This window comes from Pleurodeles waltl, chromosome 9 (genome assembly GCF_031143425.1).
Source record: "Pleurodeles waltl isolate 20211129_DDA chromosome 9, aPleWal1.hap1.20221129, whole genome shotgun sequence".
Lineage (NCBI taxonomy): Eukaryota > Metazoa > Chordata > Amphibia > Caudata > Salamandridae > Pleurodeles > Pleurodeles waltl.
The window spans coordinates 896754698-896775433 of NC_090448.1; the positions used below are offsets into that span (position 1 = coordinate 896754698).

The 20736-nt window shown below is 48.1% G+C and overlaps 1 protein-coding gene across 1 annotated transcript in view; it reads right to left on the minus strand.

Annotated features, from left to right (window-relative positions):
* Nucleotides 1–9470, minus strand: part of LOC138259756 (alpha-1-antitrypsin-like) — a 32946-nt gene extending 23476 nt beyond the window's left edge. The window contains exon 1 of the mRNA XM_069207643.1: nucleotides 8972–9470. Within this exon, the coding sequence (XP_069063744.1) occupies nucleotides 8972–9470 (499 nt within the window). The remainder of the gene's footprint in view (nucleotides 1–8971) is intronic.
* Between the last annotated feature and the right edge of the window lie 11266 nt (nucleotides 9471–20736).

Sequence of the window (20736 nt, forward strand, 5' to 3'; positions counted from 1 at the left end):
GTCCTTCAGCACCCCTACGATGGTGCCCAGGGCAGAGCTGATGGTCCTGAGCTCCTCCCTGAACCCCAAATACAGTTCGTCCTGCAGGCGCAGGGTCTCCTGCAACTTGTCCAGGACCGTCGCCATCGTCTCCTGGGAGTGGTGGTATGCTCCCATGATGGAGGAGAGGGCCTCGTGGAGAGTGGGTTCCCTTGGCCTGTCCACCCCCTGTCGCACAGCAGCCCTCCCAGTTCCCCTGTGTTCCTGTGCCTCCGTCCCCTGGACCGTGTGCCCACTACCACTGCCCCCAGGTCCCTGTTGTTGTTGGGGTGGTGGGTTACCCTGGGTGCCCTGTAGTGGTGGACACACCGCTGATTGACCTGTCCTGGGTTGGGAGGTTTGGGCCCGCTGGGTGGGTGCTGTGCTGGTGTTACCAGAGGGTGGAAGGCCGGTGTTGGGCTGTGCCTGTGCAAGGGGAACCGACTGTCCCGAGGCCAACGATGGTCCGGGCTGGTCATCAGGATCCAGTAGGGAAGAGCTGCTATCGTCACTGTGGGCCTCTTCTGGGGGTGGAGTGGTGTTGTCTGGACCCTCTGGTGTGGTGACGGTCCTTCGGGTTCCTGCAGGGGCATAAGAGCATGATTATTGCATGTGTGTCTGTAATGGTGTGCAATGGGTGGGTGTTTGTGTACCCCAGTGCAAGCATTCCTGTGTGTGGGTTTGTGTGGTGATGGTTGGGGGGTGTACTGGGTATGTGCAGTGGGCATGCTTTAGTGATGGGTGTCCATGCTTAGTTGTGTCATGCAGGGCTTGGTGTTGGGATGGGTGGTTGGTGTCATGGGTAGATTAGTGAGGAGTTGTAGTGATAGGGGAGGGGGTGAGGGAGGGGGTGTGTGATAGCATGCAGGTAGGGTGGGGGATATGATAGTTAAGATTTGACTTACCAGTGTCCCATCCTCCACCGACTCCTGCGAGGCCCTCAGGATGCAAGATGGTCAAGACTTGCTCCTCCCATGTTGTTAGTTGTGGGGGAGGAGGTTGGGGTCCGCCGCCAGTCCGCTGTACCGCGATTTTGTGCCTGGAGACCGTTGAACGCACCTTCCCCCGTAGGTCGTTCCACCTCTTCCTGATGTCCTCCCTATTTCTTGGGTGCTGTCCCACGGCGTTCACCCTGTCCACTATTCTGCGCCATAACTCCATCTTCCTGGCTATTGATGTGTGCTGTACCTGTGAGCCAAATAGCTGTGGCTCTACCCGGACGATTTCCTCCACCATGACCCTGAGCTCCTCCTCGGAGAAGCGGGGGTGTCTTTGGCGACTCATAATACACCAGTGGGACGGAGGGCGAGGGGAGCTTGACAGCGGTCACCGGATCAGCAACCAGCGACACAGACTTGTCCTCCGATGGGAACTCCCTTGTCGTGGCGGCCCCATCTGTGCCCCCCACTTCTACAGGTACAGCTGCCACCCCCCCTACCAGCACTGCCCTCCCAGCAGCCCCTCAGCCTTTGCTCCGTGCCCGCTCATCCAGGAGGGTGGGCATCACCTTCGCCCCAGGCACCTCAGCCCCTGCCCCTGTCACCCCTGCTGCCCTCAGTGAGGAGGCCATTCACCTCCTCAGGTCACTCACTGTTGGGCAGTCTACCATTGTGAATTCCATCCAGGGTGTAGAAAGGGAGTTGCAACACACTAATGCATTCCTGGAGGGCATTCATTCTGGTCAGGCTGCCCATCATTGAACCCTGCAATCTCTGGATTCAGCACTGATGGCAGCCATTGTCCCTGTGTCTAGCCTCCCCCCTCCAACTTCCTTCACCCAGACCCAATCCCCTGTACCCCAGCCTATCCCAAGCACACCATCAGACCAGCCTGCACACACGTCAACAAACAAGGGCAGCTCAGGCAAACATAGGCACCACACATCCCATAGGCACTCACACAAGCATCACCCACATACAGACACAGCAACATCCACTGCCTCCACTGTGTCCCCCTCCTCGTCGTCTCACTCCTCCCTCCCAGTGTCGTCTACACTCTCACCTGCATGCACTACCACTACAGCCACTAGGACTCGCACCAGAACACCCAGCACCACACCCCGCTCACCTGCACTCACCACCCCCACTACCATTTACACGTCCCCTGTGTCCTCTCCCAGTGTGTCTGTGACGCCCCCTCCCAAAGTACACAAACGCAGGCACACACACACCCAACATCCATCCACCTCACGACAGCCTCCAGAACATGCACCTGCACCCAAATCATCTAAAGTTACACCTCCTACAACCACCTCCTCTTCCTCCACTCCCAGACCCCCTCAAGCTACCCGTCCCAGTGTTCGTCAGAAACTTTTCCTGAGCAACCTTGACCTCTGTCCCACCACCCCCCCCTCCAATTCATAGGTCCCGTACTAGCACCTCAGCCAAAAAAAGTCCAGTACCAGTGGTGCCTGTCAGAGGTATGTGGAGTGCACCTGGCACCAGGGCAGCCAGTGTGACACGGAGCCAAAGCACTGCCAGTCCACCCCCTGTGAAGCACCAGAAGTTGGACAGTGCCCGACGGGAGAGGGTGAAGACTCCTGCCGGCAAAGCCGCTCACAAGGGTCCCGGGGGGAGTGTTGAGTCAGCTGTGACTCCTCCCAAGGTGGGGAAGGGGCAGAAGAAGTCGCCCAAGTCTGGGAAGAGCAGCACGGTGGAGAGGGCCGCCATCCTCCCCGCTGGCCAGGACGCCACCACCAGCCCCATCGTCACTGGTCCGGAGACCACCGCCAGAGTCAGTGCCCAGGAGGGAAGCACAATTGTCACTGGTCTGGAGACCACCGCCAGAGTCAGTGCCCAGGAGGGCAGCACAATCGTCACTGGTCCGGAGACCACCGCCAGAGTCAGTGCCCAGGAGGGCCCCGGCAGCCACAGCCCCGCTGGGCAATGAGGGACCGCCATGGCACACACTGCTGCACAGGTCAGAGACATAAAAGTCAAGCCCAGCTGAACAGGGCAAGCACCATTGAACAGGGCAAGCACCGCTGAACAGGGCAAAGACCACCATGGCAAGCACTGCTGAACAGGGCAAGCACCGCTGAAAAGGTCAGAAACTGCAAAGTCAAGCACCGCTGAACAGGGCAAGCACCGCTGAACAGGGCAAAGACTGCCATGGCAAGCCCCGCTGAACAGGGCAAGCGCCGCTGAACAGGGCAAGCACCGCTGAACAGGGCAAAGACCGCCATGGCAAGCACTGCTGAACAGGGCAAGCACCGCTGAACAGGGCAAAGACCGCCATGGCAAGCTCCGCTGAACAGGGCAAGCACCGCTGAACAGGTCAGAAACTGCAAAGTCAAGCACCGCTGAACAGGGCAAGCACCTCTGAACAGGACAAAGACTGCCATGGCAAGCACCGCTGAACAGGGCAAGCACCGCCAACTCAAGCATCGTTAGCCCATGTGCGGCTGGGGCAGTGACGGATCTGGGACCATCACGGGGAGCGTGATGCACTCTGGGCACCAGTCCCCCTCCAGAACCAGTGGAGAACAGCATCCACTACCTGAGTCCTTAACAGGATGAAACACTCTGGGCACCAGTCCCCCTCCAGAACCAGTGGAGGACAGCATCCACCACCTGAGTCCTTAACAGGATGAAGCACTCTGGGCACCAGTCCCCCTCCAGAACCAGTGGAGACTGTTATCCACTTGAGAGTCTGTGGCTTTGCGCTCCCCAGGATGGTACAGTGGGCAAACCACCCACGGCAAAGACTTGTGAGACTGTGGCTTTGCACTCACCAGGATAGAGCAGTGGGCAAACCACCCACTGCAAAGACTTGTGAGACTGTGGCTTTGCACGCCCCGGGATGGTACAGTGGACAAACCACCCACTGAAAAGACTTGTGAGACTGTGGCTTTGCACTCCCCAGGATGGTGCAGTGGGCAACCCACCCACTGAAAAGACTTGTGAGACTGTGGCTTTGCACTCCCCAGGATGGTACAGTGGGCAAACCACCCACTGCAAATACTTGTGAGACTGTGGCTTTGCACTCCCCAGGATAGAGCAGTGGGTAAACCACCCACTGCAAAGACTTGTGAGACTGTGGCTTTGCACTCCCCAGGATGGTACAGTGGGCAAACCACCCACTGCAAAGACTTGTGAGACTGTGGCTTTGCACTCCCCAGGATACATCAATGGGCATGGAGCCCTGTCGTGGATCTGGCGTGGTGCTGTAATCCAGCTGAAGTGCCCCCCCTGCCCTTCCCCCTGAGGTGCCTGTTGTATTTCTACCTGATGCCCCTGTAGTGTTCTCTCCATTTCTGGACAGGTATCGTGTGTGGGCCTCGCCCATGCATTTTGGGCCCAGTGGTCCACGGACATTGAATTGTGCATACCTGCACTACTAATCATGATGTATATATTTGGAATGTGTATATATTTATGTATATATGAGCTTACTGTATTTTGATACATTACAATGGTTGTACTGAATTCCTTTTTGTCTTTGCATTCTTCCGGGGGGTTGTGGGTTGTTACTGTGATGTGTGGAAATGCATTGGTGTGTGTGTTATAGTGTGCGAGGGTCGGGTGGGGGTGGGAGTGTTGCGTGTGTGTGTCCCTGACTTTTGCCTCCCCCCTCCCCTATGTCGTAGGTGCAGTACTCACCGTTGTTTCGGCGCCGCCGTTGCTGATGTTCGTAAAGAAGCAGGAAGACAATCGCAGGGAGTGTTTGGAGTTCCGGCTCCATGGTGCCCTCCTTCCTCGTGGAGTGTGTTAAGGTGAGCGTTTTCCCATTGCAAAAGCTGTTTCTGCTGTGTTTTTATCCACGGTGAATCCGCCCCGGAAAAGGTGGCGGATTGGCCTGTTGTAATACGGGCGGTACTTTGTCTTCCGCCTGTCTGTTGGCGGTGACCGCCGCGCTGCTTGTCTGTACCGCTGTGGCGGTCGGAGTGTTAAAGTGGCTGTCTATGTTGGCTGTTTCTGCCACGGTCATAACTCCCTTTTTTGTTCCGCCGGCCTGTTTGCGGTATTACCGCCGCTTTAACACCGTCCGCCAGGGTTGTAATGACCCCCATTGTGATGATTATTTTGAGATGTAATGACACTGGGTACGATTGGTCAGTAATCTGCAGACGATCTAGGACATTTGTGCAGTTAGAAGGGCTGTTTCATGATTTCTGAAAGAGGCCTTTTTTACATGGAAAAATGTTTTACTGACGTTCCAGTGGTGCAATGCCCCACCCCATATTTACAAAGCAGTCTTAAGCCACTTTTTGTGGCTTAACGCCACTTTGTAGATACGGCTCCTTTACCAGCATCACTTTGTGTGAAAGGGTCATGCAATGTGTGTTGCTTTGGTCGTTCCACTGCAAAACCCATTGCATTTTGACACTGGCCCAGATTTACGAGGATTCATAAACCTGAGGCAGCACCAAAAACTAACACTACCCCAGGAGTGGCTTTAGTATGGTGCATGAAGGAGAAGTACTTTTATTTCTTCTTGTTTTTGCTTTCCCTATGTGTGCTGTATTCTTCACCACACACAGGAAGAGCAAAATGCCATTATTATTGTTTATGTGCAGGAAGGTGTTCCTTCCTGCACATAAACAATCATTAAATAATGATTGTTTGCTACTCCTATGTGTGCTGCACAATGCTGCACACATAGGAATAGCAAATAGCCATTGTTAATTGCTTTTGTGCAGGAAGTGACACTGTCCTGCACACAAACAATCATTCCCTGCAACGCAGGCACCCTTGCGCTATGGTGCAAGGGTGGCTCTGTTGGCACTAGGCAGCTAATTTTAGTGCCTGTGCTAGGAAAAAACACATGGGTGCACCGTATTGTATTAAATATTGCTCATACCTGCTTTTCTGAAGTGAAGCAGAGCGGCACTGCAAAATTTTGTGCAGTGCCGCACTGTGCCACTTCTTAGTAAATGAGGCCCTTAGTGTGTAGCAGTTTGCAGTATTCTGTATGGCATTACTGTCACTGGCTCTGCTACCAAAAACACAATTTCAGTGGTCCTGGCACAGCCAGGAATGTTGTTACTGGGACCGATGAATTGAGGAGGGTCCATCTGATATTATTTCTGCCGGCATCTCGTCTGGGCATCACTGCTATTGAAAATGTTAAGTGCATGGAGATAAATTATGTGTTTTCTGGGACTTAAAGGTGCTGTTTTGCCTTGAAGTTATAAGGAATAAGCTCATCAGTAAAGGTGATCAGCAAGGTGTTATAAAATCCAGCCATTAGATAGGAATTACCAGAATGAGGTAAACTGATGCATTCCTACCGGAATTAAACAGGACTTATCATGAATTCAGGAGAGTGGGGACCTCTAAGAAGAGGGAACATTCCACTTCCACGGGACTGGAGTCCATAGCCACATTGAAAGGGCTGCTTAGTGGGCTGCCAAGTGGCTGTAAATGAGTTTGTAAAGCTAATTCATTGATGAATATTTATCCAGTATTTTAATTAGTAAGAATGGAAACTGTTATGACGTTACTTAGTCTAAGATCACTGTGTGAAAGTACAACGTTCTCTTGAATTGCACAAGCGATGCACATCACAGAGGTAGAGACAAGGAGGATTTGAGAATGTGGGGAGAGAGTTTTTCACAGTTAGACTTACACCATTAAGGGAGGAACTCCTGCTATGTAAATCCTGCCCTAATAGTGTGTTGTATCTGTTGTGCTAATTCTGAATAAAGTTGATGGTTAACTTCCCAAGCTTGGACCCCGTCTTCACAGAAACTTGGAGAAAAGGCCATAGGTTTTGCAGGAGAATTTGAAGAACTGTGACCACCAATACATTGGTATCTTGAAAGTTGTCTACCTGTTAAAAACATTTTCAAATCCACTGGTTAGGAGATCTTAGAATTAAGTCAATTGAGTAGGAAGATCTTTAAGTTAACACACTTTCCCCCATCTATCTTGATTCAGAGAACTATTTTCCGCATTAACTATCGGAAAAGTCTAAATTCTATAAAAACATAGGAGTAAATTCTATCCATCCTGTTAGGCAGGTACAAGAGAAGTGTTAATTGAAGGTATTAAAGGGATGATTTGTCAAATGAACAAATAATACGTAGATAAGAAATAGACATGTGAAGCCCTGTTGATATCACTGTTGCTGGTTCTTTATTGTGATTGTGCCTAGGAACGGACAACAGTCCTTAGTAAAAGGCACTGAAGGTACGTTTGATGTTCAGAAGTGATTGTTAAATTGGCAAATTTGATTCATTTGGTTGATGGAAAAGCGTAATGAGCAAAAGGTCACGATTGCTGCAAAGAAGAGATAAAGAAAAAGACAGAAGATGGTTAAAAAAACAGTAAAACAGATTTGTACTACATTGATTTTGTTAATCCTATGAGCACCACTCAGAACATTCCTTTCAGTGTTCATAGGCACGTTTGTCTTTCCTTGTTTTAAAGTTTTTTTTCTGTTACTGCTATGTTAATTTACCAAAGGATATAACACTTATTATCCCGAGTATCTGTAATCGAGTCTAGATGTTCCCTTACTTAAGAATGGGAAATCGATATCTGAAGGGTTGGTGAAGAGAAGGTTTGTCAGCCTGGTGTCCTAGTGGGTTGGAATTACATGTTCCGCATAATTTTTATGGCGACCTGTTTTTGTCCTAGCAAAAGATGGTTGTAAGAGCACTTAAGCCTATGACTTTTTGTTAACCCTTTGGGCACAAGCTGCTGAACCTCAAGATCACGTGAGGAAAAGTTGGGGAATACATATTTTGTCAGAAAAGAGAGCTGGAAGAAACCCAATGAAGGGGCTCATGTTTGTCCATGTATCCACTAGCTATCATGAGTAGTTTATTGATCCATGCTAATCTCTATTCTCTGGGAGGTGACTCAGGTTTGATTAAATGTGTAATTAGTGGAGAGCTGGGGATACTATAAAATTGCTTGATGAAGGTTATGGAAAACCGACTGTGAATAATACTCAGAGATTTATAGCACTGGGTAAGTCAGAGGGAGAAATTAGGTAGATAAGAATGAAAGTGTACCTGCAGGATTCATCACTGAGGTCTTTCACCAGAATCAATTCAGTGTTCTGGAGAGGGTTAACATTGGAGCTGGACACACCAGTGGTGTGTTTCCTGTTTCTCTTTGGGTGCTTGTGGCAGGGTTGGTCACTTTTATGAATGGTAAGGAATGTGGGTGTATTCTGCACTGTCGCAGATCAAAATGACTATCACTGGAGGGAGGCCAGGTCATTTGCCAGGTGCAAATAAAATGTCCCTCTTGGCAATTAGAGGTAGTATTTCAAATATGGGGGTGATGATGATAATAATAATAATGTGATAATAATAATAATATTAATAATAATAATAATAATAATAATAATAATAATACCTTGTTTTTACACAGCACTTAATATAATGTGTTTACTGTTTCTAAGCTCTGTAGTTAAGAGATGATAGTGCACAGTTGTAAAGGGCAGAAATAAGGTTTGAGTTCCTTTGAATCAAAAAGTTCCTATTTGAATCCTCTGGTACATGCGTCTGACACCAAATGGTTTTCACCATAAAACCTCGGACCTGCACATTCCTAAAAAATTGTATAAACCATATGACGATTTTTTCCTTGTTAATAGGTAGGAGCTGTAGATTTTGGTGCTGGTATGTCATGGCAATGAAACACCAGTATAAAAAGATATATTAGCGTATGATAAGCTGCGTTTTATCACTTAAGGTCAGCCACCTATGTATGGCTAAGAAGGGCATCAGGAAGTACTTTAAGATGCTCTCTCCAAAATTCTGACTAGGACAGTACAAATTCAGTTGAAGTTATGCGCATTGATGGGTTGTTATTAATCTTTAACTCAGTTTATTAAATAGCTTTGTTCATTATTTCTTGTGGAAAGCAGTTATAGACCTTGCATTCCCATCAAGATTATACAAGTGAACACCAAGCAATGCTAATGCTATCTTATGCATTTAATATGAGATAATGGAACATGATGGATACACATTAGAACATGTTGTGATGCTTACCTTTGAAGAAGATGTAGTTCACAAGAACCACATTGGTGTTCTCTTCCAAACTATCTACCAAGTCCACAATTTTCCCGTTAGTGTGCTTTTCTACATAATCATTAATCTGATTTGTAGCGTCTTCTGGGCTGTCGAAGTTTGACGTCAGTATTTCTGCCTGGTAATGGTGTTTTGCAGCACCTTTGAAAGTTTCAAGTAGCTTTAGCTTGTCTTTCAGGAAGACCACATTCCCTAGTGTCACTGATAGTTTGCTCTCATTCTTGGGGAGAGAGAGGATTAGGTGTTCAAAGCCTTTGTTTATTTCCTCTTCCTCAATGTCTGTAAGGTTGAAGCCAAGCGCCTCAATGATCTGCTCACGGGTCTTCGACTTGGCCCCCTCGGATAACATGGCAAAGGCAGTAGAAATACTCAAAGGGGAAAAGAAGAAGTTCTTTGAAGGGCATCTTGATGCACTGTGCTTATAAATATCGAAAGCGAAACGCAGGCTTGCCGATATCATTTTGGGACTCTGCGTGCTTTTGCCAACGTGGGCTTTTTCATGTGTATGCTGTGACTGACTGACTTCATCTGAACCATAGGCAACCATTACTAGTGCGCACACAAAATAGAAGATAGGTCCCATGACGTCGTCGTGGTGACAAACCTGCAAAAAAAATCCAAAATCCATTGTCAGAGAACATGTCTCCCATTGTTTTTCCTTAAACAGATAAAAGCCCGGGGCATAATTTTCTTAGATGATAAGATTGAAACACTTGGCAGACGTTAACACAGTTGCTTTTCAAATATTTGAAAATAATCCCTTTTAATACAGTATTAGTTTAACTATCTCCCTCGATAGGCTAATTTGCAATTTGTCTGTCATCGGGTTTCCATCAGCATATTTATTGTATTCCATAATTGTTTTAAATATTGTCAGGTGTATCCAAAAAGCAGCCTACGTTTCATATTAATGAAGGGCTCAGCGTTGTCCAGTTTTCTGGCACCCACAACATATTTCGAAGTGTTCACTGATTGTAAGTATCTGAAGGCTGGTAAGTATGCTGCACAGCCTTAGATCACCAGTTGAGAACAAAATTACCGTTATCAGTAACTGGGAGAGGAGGTAGGGTTATGAATGAGTGTGTAGAAGAGCTGTCAAGTTCTGAGTACAGCTATTGGGTGACATAACGAAAATGGGTGTTTTTTTTGGTGTGTTGATAACCTTCACTACACAGAAGGTTAAGACCTGGTTACGACAACTTCTCGGTTGAGTTCTTTAAAATTATTTCCCTTTGCTAGTATTATTCCAGAACGTTTTCTGTGAACAAGTTCACTCCAGAGGTATTTAAAAAAAAAAAATCCTTAGGAATTAACTGAATTATTCAACTTCTTCCCCACCGCCTTCTCACCAAAGCAGACCCTTATCTTCACACATCTAAAGAAACATTAAAGGCAACAGACCAGCCTCTGTTGTGATCAGTCCACATGCTGGTCACCTGTTATATGGGAATCATGGGGCAAGGCATTGGCACTCATATCAAGCCACAACCAAAGGTTATCAGGTGGAGGAAACTAAAGGAAATCAACGAAAACAACTGGCACCCCACTCTAAAGGCAAATAACTGGAATAATGTAAAAAATCAGTGAGCAAATGGTACAATTTATAACTTTGCATTTTGAAGAGGGCAATTCAAATTGAGTATGACAATGGTGGAAAGCCAACAGCGAAGACAACAGAACATGGAGCACAAAAGTCTGTCATGGAGCATCAGGCAGGATTAATAAAGAGTAGCATGATACCTTCCATTGCGAACTAAACCACATAGTGAACTAGAACCCTTCGGAACAATGCTACCAAAAATTGGTAACAGAAGCGGGATTATGTAGAATGGGATTATAACACTCAACCCATCCTCTAGTTATATCCCCCACGGTGCAGACACACCAAAACTTCATTTAGTTTTTTAGAGAGCTCAGCCCTTACTACCAGGAACGGTAGAGTCCTTCGCATGCTTTAATTGTGCAGTAATTATGGCATCTGAAATAGGCAGTGCTGTACATTGAACTCACTTCCTAGGTCACTTGTTCACCACGTCTATTTACATTACACTGTTGGCCTGATTCACACAGACAAACTTACATGTTTGTGTTAGTTTAATCTTTCTTTCAGTATTCACAAAACTGCCATTTAATAGTAAGTTTGTGAATACTGAGAGATAGGCCTTACCTATCGTTTTATGTGTGAGTTCTCTGCCCTGACTGCAGAGTCTCCACACTCATAAACTTAGTATCACATTGCACTATTGTAAACACTGAAAAAGAGTAAATTTACACACATATATTTAAGTTTATCTTTGTAAATCAGGCCCGTACATACATGCAGTTTGTGGCGAAGGGGATTCAATGACTTGCCCAATATCACGATTCTGATTTTTTTGGCCAAGTTCAAATTCAGTATTAGAGTTCTAGGGTCCGTTTCACGAAAGTAATTATGTATAGTAAAGTTACGAGTGCAGAGTCTCTGCACTTGTGGCAGAATCTCTGCGCTCAAAGTGAAATCTCAGCACTGAGTACTGCTAAAGATTCCACCCTGAGCGAGAATCCACCCCGAGTGCAGAGACTCGGTAGTCGTAACTTTACTACACATAAGTACCTTTGTGAATCGGGCCCTACATCTTTTCCCTCTACAAACAAATTTCAGACCACCCATATGCCTATAAACTACTAGAGAAGCGAGTCACTAAGCAGGTTCATGGCTTTCAGGAAAAATCATTTGTTCATACCAATCAACCGGTTTCACTTCCACTGGTGAAAATGAAACTGCCAAAACAAACAAATGCAACAATGACCCTGTTTAGCCTCTCTGTGACCTCTAACACAGAAGACCATGCATTCGAATTTAGACACTTAAGGGAGTCTATATGGATGCCAGATACTGCCTAGATAGTGGGCATCTTTCTTGGCCACCCAATAGGTGATTCCTCCCAAGCATCTTTCCACAGGGTTCATTATAATCAGTTTTAAGCAGTTGTATTTTTCCTTCAAATCAATACTGAGTCTGATGCAGCAATATTTAGATCTGTATAGTGTGCACCACCCTACCAAAACACACCAGAGGATAGAACTGCCAGTAACATTCTTTTTGAAGGACTTTAATTCCTGCAACATGTTCTATAGATGTCCTGCAAAACGGAACAGAGGGTCAGATTTAACAGAAAATGATGGTGTGCGTCGCTGTGCTAAATTTGGCAGCGCTGCGCACCACCATTTTCAAAATGCAGGGATGCACCGTATTTACTAGAATACGGTGCACCCCTGTGTTTCCCCCTGCACCGGCGCTAAATTTGCTGCCGTGCGCCAACGCAGCAACCCTTGCACCATAGTGCAAGAATGACTGCGTTGAGGGGGAGATTGTTTTTTGTGCAGGGAGGAACACCTTCCTGCACAAAAACAAGCTTAAATGGCAATTTGCTCTTTCTAGTACACATAGAAAGAGAAAAAACGAGGAGAAATGAAAACATTTGAAACATTTCTCCTCGTTGCACCATGCTAATGCCACCTCTGAGGTGGCGTTAGATTTTGGCACTGACTTAGGTTTATGAAATATTGAAACTCTGAGGCAGCGTCGAAATGTCATGGGTGTTTCTGTGGCACGCCCACAGCAACACCCATTGCACGTCCCTTCCACACAAAGTATTGCATGTGAAGGGGCTGTATTAACAAGGTGGCATTGAGCCACAAAAAGTGGCGTAACGCCGCCTTGTAAATACAGCGCAGAGCATTGCCAACCGGAGCGTCACGAAAAGTGATGCTCGGTGGCTCTAGGGACTCTTAAATATGCCCCAGAATCCTCAAGGATACAGTTGCATTAACTGTGACCCAGACATGGGGTGAGCGTATGAGCGGCAAAACATGTACATTAACTGTAGACAACCCTGCAGTGGATTGGTTGCACCACCCATAACAATCAACTTCAGCTACTATCCTATCCGGCTGCATACATTTATTACCCCGTTGGAGCCTTACTGGAAAGGCAACTTTTTTTACGAAAATTGGTAGCGCTTTTTTATTATTTACATTGCATATTTATAATAACAGTTTATATTTGCCAACTCCATTCTATTTTACTACTTAAAGCATTTGGGGTAAAGTACTGGTACTACAGAACACCCCACATAGGTACATTCTGGTTTGTCCACAAGCACCACTTGCATTGTGCCCTAACTGAGAAGAGGTGTGTTGAACTGAATACAGGTGAAGTTTTTCTTTGGCAGAAGGGAAGTTAAGCATACAGCTGAATCAGTCTTATGTGAAAGCACTGACATCAGTTGTTACTAATGTCTAATAAAACTATTGATCGTAGAAGGTTGTAGAGCTGAGTGAGCCCATCACGATTCGGTCCTACGTCTTCCATGTTGCGCATTCTTATCAGTAACAGATACGTCAAGCTGCAGATATTACCTGTGTTTTATATATGTGACTTATGCATGTTTTGCTATGAGTTTGAGCATTACGGAGGAATTTAGGGCCAGATGTAGGAAGGTTCCCTTTTGCGAGTTGCAAATTGCGAGTCTCAGCGACTCGCAATTTGCAACTCGCAAAAGGGAATGCAGAAAGGTATCTCAGACACCTTCTGCGAATCGCTATGGGGTCGCAAAGACCCACCTCATAAATATTTATGAGGTGGGTCGCAGTTTGCGACCCCATAGCGAGTCTAGGCACTCACGGGGATGGTGGCCTGCTGGAGACAGCAGACCACCATGTCCGTGACTGCTTTTAAATAAAGCAGTTTTTTTTTTCTCTTTGCAGCCCGTTTTCCTTAAAGGAAAACGAGCTGCAAATAGAAAAAAATACCGAAACCTTTTTGTTTAGTTTTTTTTCAGATTAGGCAGTGGTCCATAGGACCACTGCCTGCTCTGAAAAAATAATTTTGTGAGCATTGACAAAGGGGAAGGGGTCCCATGGGGACCCCTTCCCGTTTGCGAATGAGTTACCATCCACTTCAAGTGGATGGTAACTGCGAGTTGATTTGCGACCGCTTTCGCGGTCACAAATCAACTCTACATTGCGGTGCGACTCACAAATAGGAAGGGCACACCCCTTCCTATTTGCGAGTCGGTACCAACTCGCAAAATGTGTTTCTGCATCGTGTGAGGCCTTTTGCGCCTCGCAAACGGCGTTTTTCGCCGTTTGCGAGGCGCAAAAGGCTACTTACATCTGGCCCTAAGTTTATATGGGAGGCGATGTCTTGTACTAAAGATTTGGATTGGATTTTGTGTCTGGGTTATTTAGAAGTACTGAACTAATGGGAGTGCTTTTGTAATTGTGGCTAATGTGGTTAGTTGGTAGCGTCTTCACATCCTTCAATATACAAGATGTAAGGCCCGTGAACAAAGCCAGAGTTTAATAAAATTATGATTTAGCAGCCATAAATTCATTTATTAGGGCATAATTGTTCTTAATGAGAGGTTACAATTTTGCATTAATAAAGACTATGAGGGCGGTGGGGGGTGGCCTTACAAATAAAGCTGGTCAAAAATCCCCTGATATGTTTATTCTTTTACATGAAATTTCGCAAAAGGTCCGCAAAATCACATGAAATGCAAATCCAGCGTTTAGCGCTATACTTTAGTGCAAAATGTATCTTTCACCCTCAAGAACAGGGCAAAAAACTTGCGTGCTGCAAGCAACAGATGCTCACATTCTAGTGGTTCGAGTTGTTTCTGTGTGTCTGTCTATGCTATAATTTTGCTCCAGATGCAGTGTAATTACGCAACATGGTGTAGGCCTGTCATTTTGGGAATTTCATTTAACAAGGGTGATGTGAAATTTGCAAATTATGGCACCACAATTAACAATTTTCCCAGGCCTTGTTACTAGAACCGATTTGTCTTGTAAGTTTGTGAAATACCACTACATTGTGAATATGGGCATTCACATTCTCCTGTATGACTTTTTTCCTACCTGGAAGCTGTTGCAATTTTACTCCAGTGAAGGGATAGAATGTCATCCCCTTCAGGTGTCAATTGAAAAAAAACACAAGGAAACTGGTTTTCCCCTTGGAAAAAAATGAAAGAAGTGTTCTCTCGCACATCCGACTGCCTTTCAATACTGTGGAGGTATATAGTGTGTACAATTCCACAGTGGAGAAATAGCAGCCTTTAAAAAAAGTAATGACTCACTAATTAACAACATCACTGGAAAGTTGCGAGAAGAGCCAACATGGCGGACGCAAGCTAGGGTAGCTCCGCTGCACTGCCAATTAATCCTGCTTCAAGACGACCGTTAGGCAAGGGGGTGCCTGCCACAACAGATGAGCATGAAGCGCTGAGGAACTGAAGCGCCTCGTGCTGTCTCTGTTTTTTGGCCACCAGCAACGATGGTGGCACCCTGGGGCGGTAAAATGGCGTGCTGAGCGCTGAACCACCGGAAGACTAAATTAGGCCCGTGATGACGCCTGATAGCTGTGTGGACCCGTACTGAGGCCGCCTGCGGTAGTAAACAGTGTGCATCAGGTGTGAGGCTGTGCGGGTCTACTTGTGTCACGCAGTAGTGCATCGGCATGAACGGTGAGGCCCTCACGGAACTAGCGGCACGTGCAGAGAAAGAGCCGCGCCGGGCCTGGAAACGCAACATTGGCAGTGATAGCACTGCTGCGGTGGTGAAAGATGAGCGACTCCCAGAGATGCCTGAAACCGGGGCATGGGATTCTGCCTGCATGGTGACACCGATCCTGGCCTAATACTGGGGTCACCAAGTCAGCTCCTAGACGCGGAGCTGCTCGTGCAGAATCCCAACCTGTGTCCTGGGTTGGTGACCGTAGGTGACCTGGCTAACTTGCACTGCCCTACCGGGGACACACTGATGTTCGTGTGAGATGTAGTGGTCCTGGACATTATAATACGGGCATTGGCTGTGATCTGCATGGTGACACCGATCGTGGCCTAATACTGGGGTCATCAAGGCAGCTCCTAGATGCGGAGCTGCTCGTGCAGAATCCCAACCTGTGTCCTGGGTTGGTGACCGTAGGTGACCTGGCTAACTTGCACTGCCCTACCGGGGACACACTGATGTTCGTGTGAGATGTAGTGGTCCTGGACATTATAATAAGGGCATTGGCTGTGATCTGCTGGGCCAGCTGATTTTGCGAGCACCACATGGTTCGACTTACCTGACACTGCCAACAACATGCTGCTTGGTGTAGCAGTGCGGCACTCGTGGGGATACTTGAGACGTGGTACTGTGGTGGTTGAGGTGAGCAACTGCACCTGGATGTGAGGTGTGGTGGTAACAATCCTATATTTCCAACCCTGGTTGGTGGAGAACATCAGTGACAGCCTGGCCCTCCTACTTGGGCACCCTAACAAGTGCTGTGCCCATCTAGTGACCTGGCTGGTGGGCATCGGTCTTTGTGTACTACTTCATTGCACCCCAAAGGTAATACGTGGCACGTCATGGGTCGGCAACAAACTGGGGGGGAGCCGCCTGCATCTCAAACCCGGGGATTCCCACCACAAGCAACGACTGCTATGGCCAGCACAGAAAGTCCCAGCACATTGGAGGACAAGTTAGATGCTGTATTGCTGGCCATTGACAGCACGCGGACCTCTTTGGAGTCCAAGATAGACACGGTTACCTCGAATTTGAGTCTACTACATGTGGATCACAGAAAGCTGGCAAATAGGGTGGCATTAATAGAGCAAACTGTCACGACACTGCCGCCCAGAGTGAACAATCTGGAAACCTACCTGAAGGTGCTAACGGACAGAGTATGAAACCTGGAGCAGCGTGCAGAGGACGCAGAGGGCAGATCTCGCAGAAATAATGTTCGCTTGGTAGACCTACCAGCGGCAACTGAGGGACAGGACCCAGTGAAGTATGTTGAGGACTGGCTGCGCAGTGTGCTCCCCCTGGACACGCTTTCCCGTGTTCTTCATCAAGCAGGTGCATAGGGTGCCGGGTCGGCGACCTCCAGCGGGGGCCAACCCACGACCAATCATGATAGGTTTCCTGCATTATCATGACAGAGACATAGGGGGTCATTACGACTTTGGCGGGCGGCGGAGGCCGCCCGCCAAAGTAACCCCGTCGGAAGACCGCTCCGCGGTCAACAGACCGCGACGGTCATTCCGACTTTCCCGCTGGGCCGGCGGGCGACCGCCAGAAGGCCGCCCGCCGGCCCAGCGGGTTTGGCCTCTTCAACAATGAAGCCTGGCTCCGAATGGAGCCGGCGGAGTTGAAGGGGTGCGACGGGTGCAGTGGTACCCGTCGCGATTTTCAGTGTCTGCAAGGCAGACAATGAAAATCTTAATGGGGCCCTGTTAGGGGGCCCCTGCACTGCCCATGCCAGTGGCATGGGCAGTGCAGGGGCCCCCAGGGGCCCCACGACACCTGTTCCCGCCATCCTGTTCCTGGTGGTAACAACCACCAGGAACAGGATGGCGGGAAGGGGGTCGGAATCCCCATGGCGGCGCTGCAAGCAGCGCCGCCATGGAGGATTCCCTTGGGCAGGGGTAAACCGGCGGGAAACCACCGGTTGCCCTTTTCTGACCGCGGCTTTACTGCCGCGGTCAGAATTGCCCATGTAGCACCGCCAGCCTGTTGGCGGTGCTACCTCCGGCCTCCACCCTGGCGGTCTATGACCGCCACGGTCGGAATGAGGCCCATAGTGTTAAAGGAGACCCTCTCAATGGCAGATATGCAGGTGGGCAACACCAAAGTGATGTTTTTCCCCGACTACACGATCACGGTGCAGAAACAACGTAATAACTTTCTAGCAGTAAAGCGGTGACTCAGGGAGATGGGATTCACTTACTCTCTCCTCTTCCCAGCTAAACCACCAACACCACACACTTCTTTGTCACTCCTGAGGAAGCATGGCACTGGATTGAGAATGCCGATGAAAGCACCAACCTTGCTGTGAGACTGGAATCATCAGGGGTGGACACTGCGCGGCAGAATCATAGGGGGCAGCGAGGACTGAAGCTGCAAATTGACAGAGACCTTTCCACAGTTCCAGACTTGGAGCAAAGAATTCAGGAGCGACGTAGCACTCTGCGGCAGGCCGCCGCACTTTCGGTAGCGGATCGTTGCTCCAGCCCCGACATCCCAGGCTCCCCCTCCTCCGATGGAGGGAGTTCTATTGCCACGTGGCCATCTGTGCACAATTCACATATTCCCCAGGAGATAACCCCGCAGACATCAGACACTTTTATCTGAATTCAAGTATTTCGATTTCCACACTTGTTTTCATGCAATTGCAGTTATTGTTAGGCCAAACTGCTCCTTATGTGGTCGCAATGCTGGACTCTCAGTAAGGCGGTGCACAATGTGGTTCCCTTACTGATACATACTGTAGATCCTCATCTGGTCCTCCCCACTCTAACGCCAACTATTTTGCTGTTTTAGTTACAATTACTAGGTTTGGGCTGCCACTTGTTCTAGTGTGCTACTCTTTTGGTATTTGTTATGTTAATGTTACAATCTGCTCCTTGTTGTTCCACTCCCAACAACCTGTTCCCCACTAGGCAATCCATGATGTCACTCACCACACATTGCTCTGCTCCTGCGTGCGCATCAGTGACGCTGTCAGTTCTGTGGCAATTACGCGCAAAGCACTACATATGATAGCGCACGTTAAGGTAATGACATGGAATACCCGTTGCATGCACACCCCAGTGCGCAGACATGCCATATATGCCTATTTGAATCGTTGCAAAGCTCATGTCTCTTTGTTACAAGAGTCCCACCTAACGAGTTCAGAGGTAGACACGCTTAGAAGAAAATGGCAATGTCAGGTTTACTCCACAAATTACTCATCATATGCGGGGGTGCTGATATGGGTCCGCCCGGATGTCCCATTTGATCTGATGGAGCAGGTTGCAGATGCTGACGGCCAGTATGTGTTCATCTGTGGGAAACTGGGTGGGCACCATATCCTCATTGGTAATATCTACGCCCCTAATGTGGATCAGGCTTCCTTTTTGAGCGCACGCAAGTGGTTTTTGGCGGGCTGGAGCGATGTTCCTTGGTTGATAGGAGAGGATTTTAATTGTGTGTTAGATAGCCATCTGGACAGGTCCTTTCCGCCCTTGGAGCGCACCCCTGCTATTTCGAATGCCCGCTTTTTCGCAACCTGGCTACACCATTGGCAGTTGACAGATATTTGGTGCCATCATAAAGCTGCCACAAGAGTATATTCCTTTTATTCGGCCCCTCATGATCTGCATGTTCGACTTGACAGGCTGCTGAGCACGGCTAGCCTGATTCCAGTGGTTGTGCAGACTGGCTACCTGGGGCGTACTCATTCTGATCACAACACCCAATACCTTCAACTCGACTAGGGTGCGACCGCCCAGCCTCCTGCTCCCACGTCGAGGCTGCAGCCTGCGACACTGGAAGATTCAGCGTTCTATGAGTCAACTGGCCAGCAGGTCACAAACTATTTTTATCTTAATGCAGACACTGCCTCGTCTTGTCAGTGGAATGGGACGCGTTTAAGGCTACATTGCGAGGTCAAGGGAGGTATCTGCTGTGGAGCAGCAACTGATGCAGCAAGAGTTGGAGGTGGTGCGGGATCCCAGCTCTCTACCTCAATTACAGGCCATGTGTAAAACCCATTCAGAACTCCTTGAACGCCTGCGATGTCTTAACTATGCAGCTCACTCGGCTAATGTACATGCGAAAGCGGACAGAGCTAGGGTCCTAATCACCTGGTTGATAAGACAGGAGACTTCCCCTACTTTGGTAATGTCTATTCGTGCGCAGTCGGGCGACTTGCTGTATACGCAGGATTCTATTCATGAGGCATTTCATGCTCATTATGAGTCGCTGTACAGCACTGCCTAGCATCCTCCCCTAAATGATATCGACTCAATCCTCTCAGAGTTGCCTCTGCCCCAGATCATGGCTGAGCACTGTTCGGAGGTTGATGGCCCTCCATTATTGTCCGAGATACAGGAGGCCATCCGTTCCCTCGCTAATGGCAAAGTACCCGGTACTGACAGACTACCGGCTGAATTTTATAAGACATACTCCACTCAACTTGCACCCAAACTGCTTACTTTATATGATGAGGCCCTGACTCTAGCCCATCTACCTCCTACTTTACGTGAGGCCACCCTGGTCTCCCTTCTCAAAACCCATTAAGATCCCACTAGTCTACACCCATACAGGCCGTTGGCACTACTAAACACAGACTATAAGATACTGGCCAAAGTCGTTGCAATGCGACTGACTCCTCTGGTGCCTGCAATAGTACATGAGGATCAAACTGGATTTGTGCCTGGCTGCAGGACTTCCCTTAACATACGTCACTTTTTCCATCTGCTGTGCTATGCCCCCCCATCACTGGCCACGTGCGGGCTGCATAGTGATATATCTGGAGAAGGCATTTGGCTGGAATAACCCTACCTATTTGCGGTTCTGTCAAAATACTGCTTCGGTCCTCATTTTATACAGCTGGTGAAATTATTATACACGCCCACATCAGCCGGTACCAAAACAGGGCATCACATATCATCACCAATTTGTATTAAGAGGGGTGCGCGGCAGGAATGCCCTTTGTCCCCTCTGCTTTTTGCTCTTGCAGTGGAACCGATAGCAGTGGCGCTCTGCAGGATGGGGCATGTTTTGGGGATACCAAAGGGCGATGGTACACATGCGGTCTCTTCATACGCAGATGACCTTCTAGTGTATATTAGAGACCTAGCGGATTTTCCCAGTGATATAATATTGTTGTGGAGTGTGCATGCGAAGGTCTCTGTCCTGTGTTTTTCTGTGGTCGC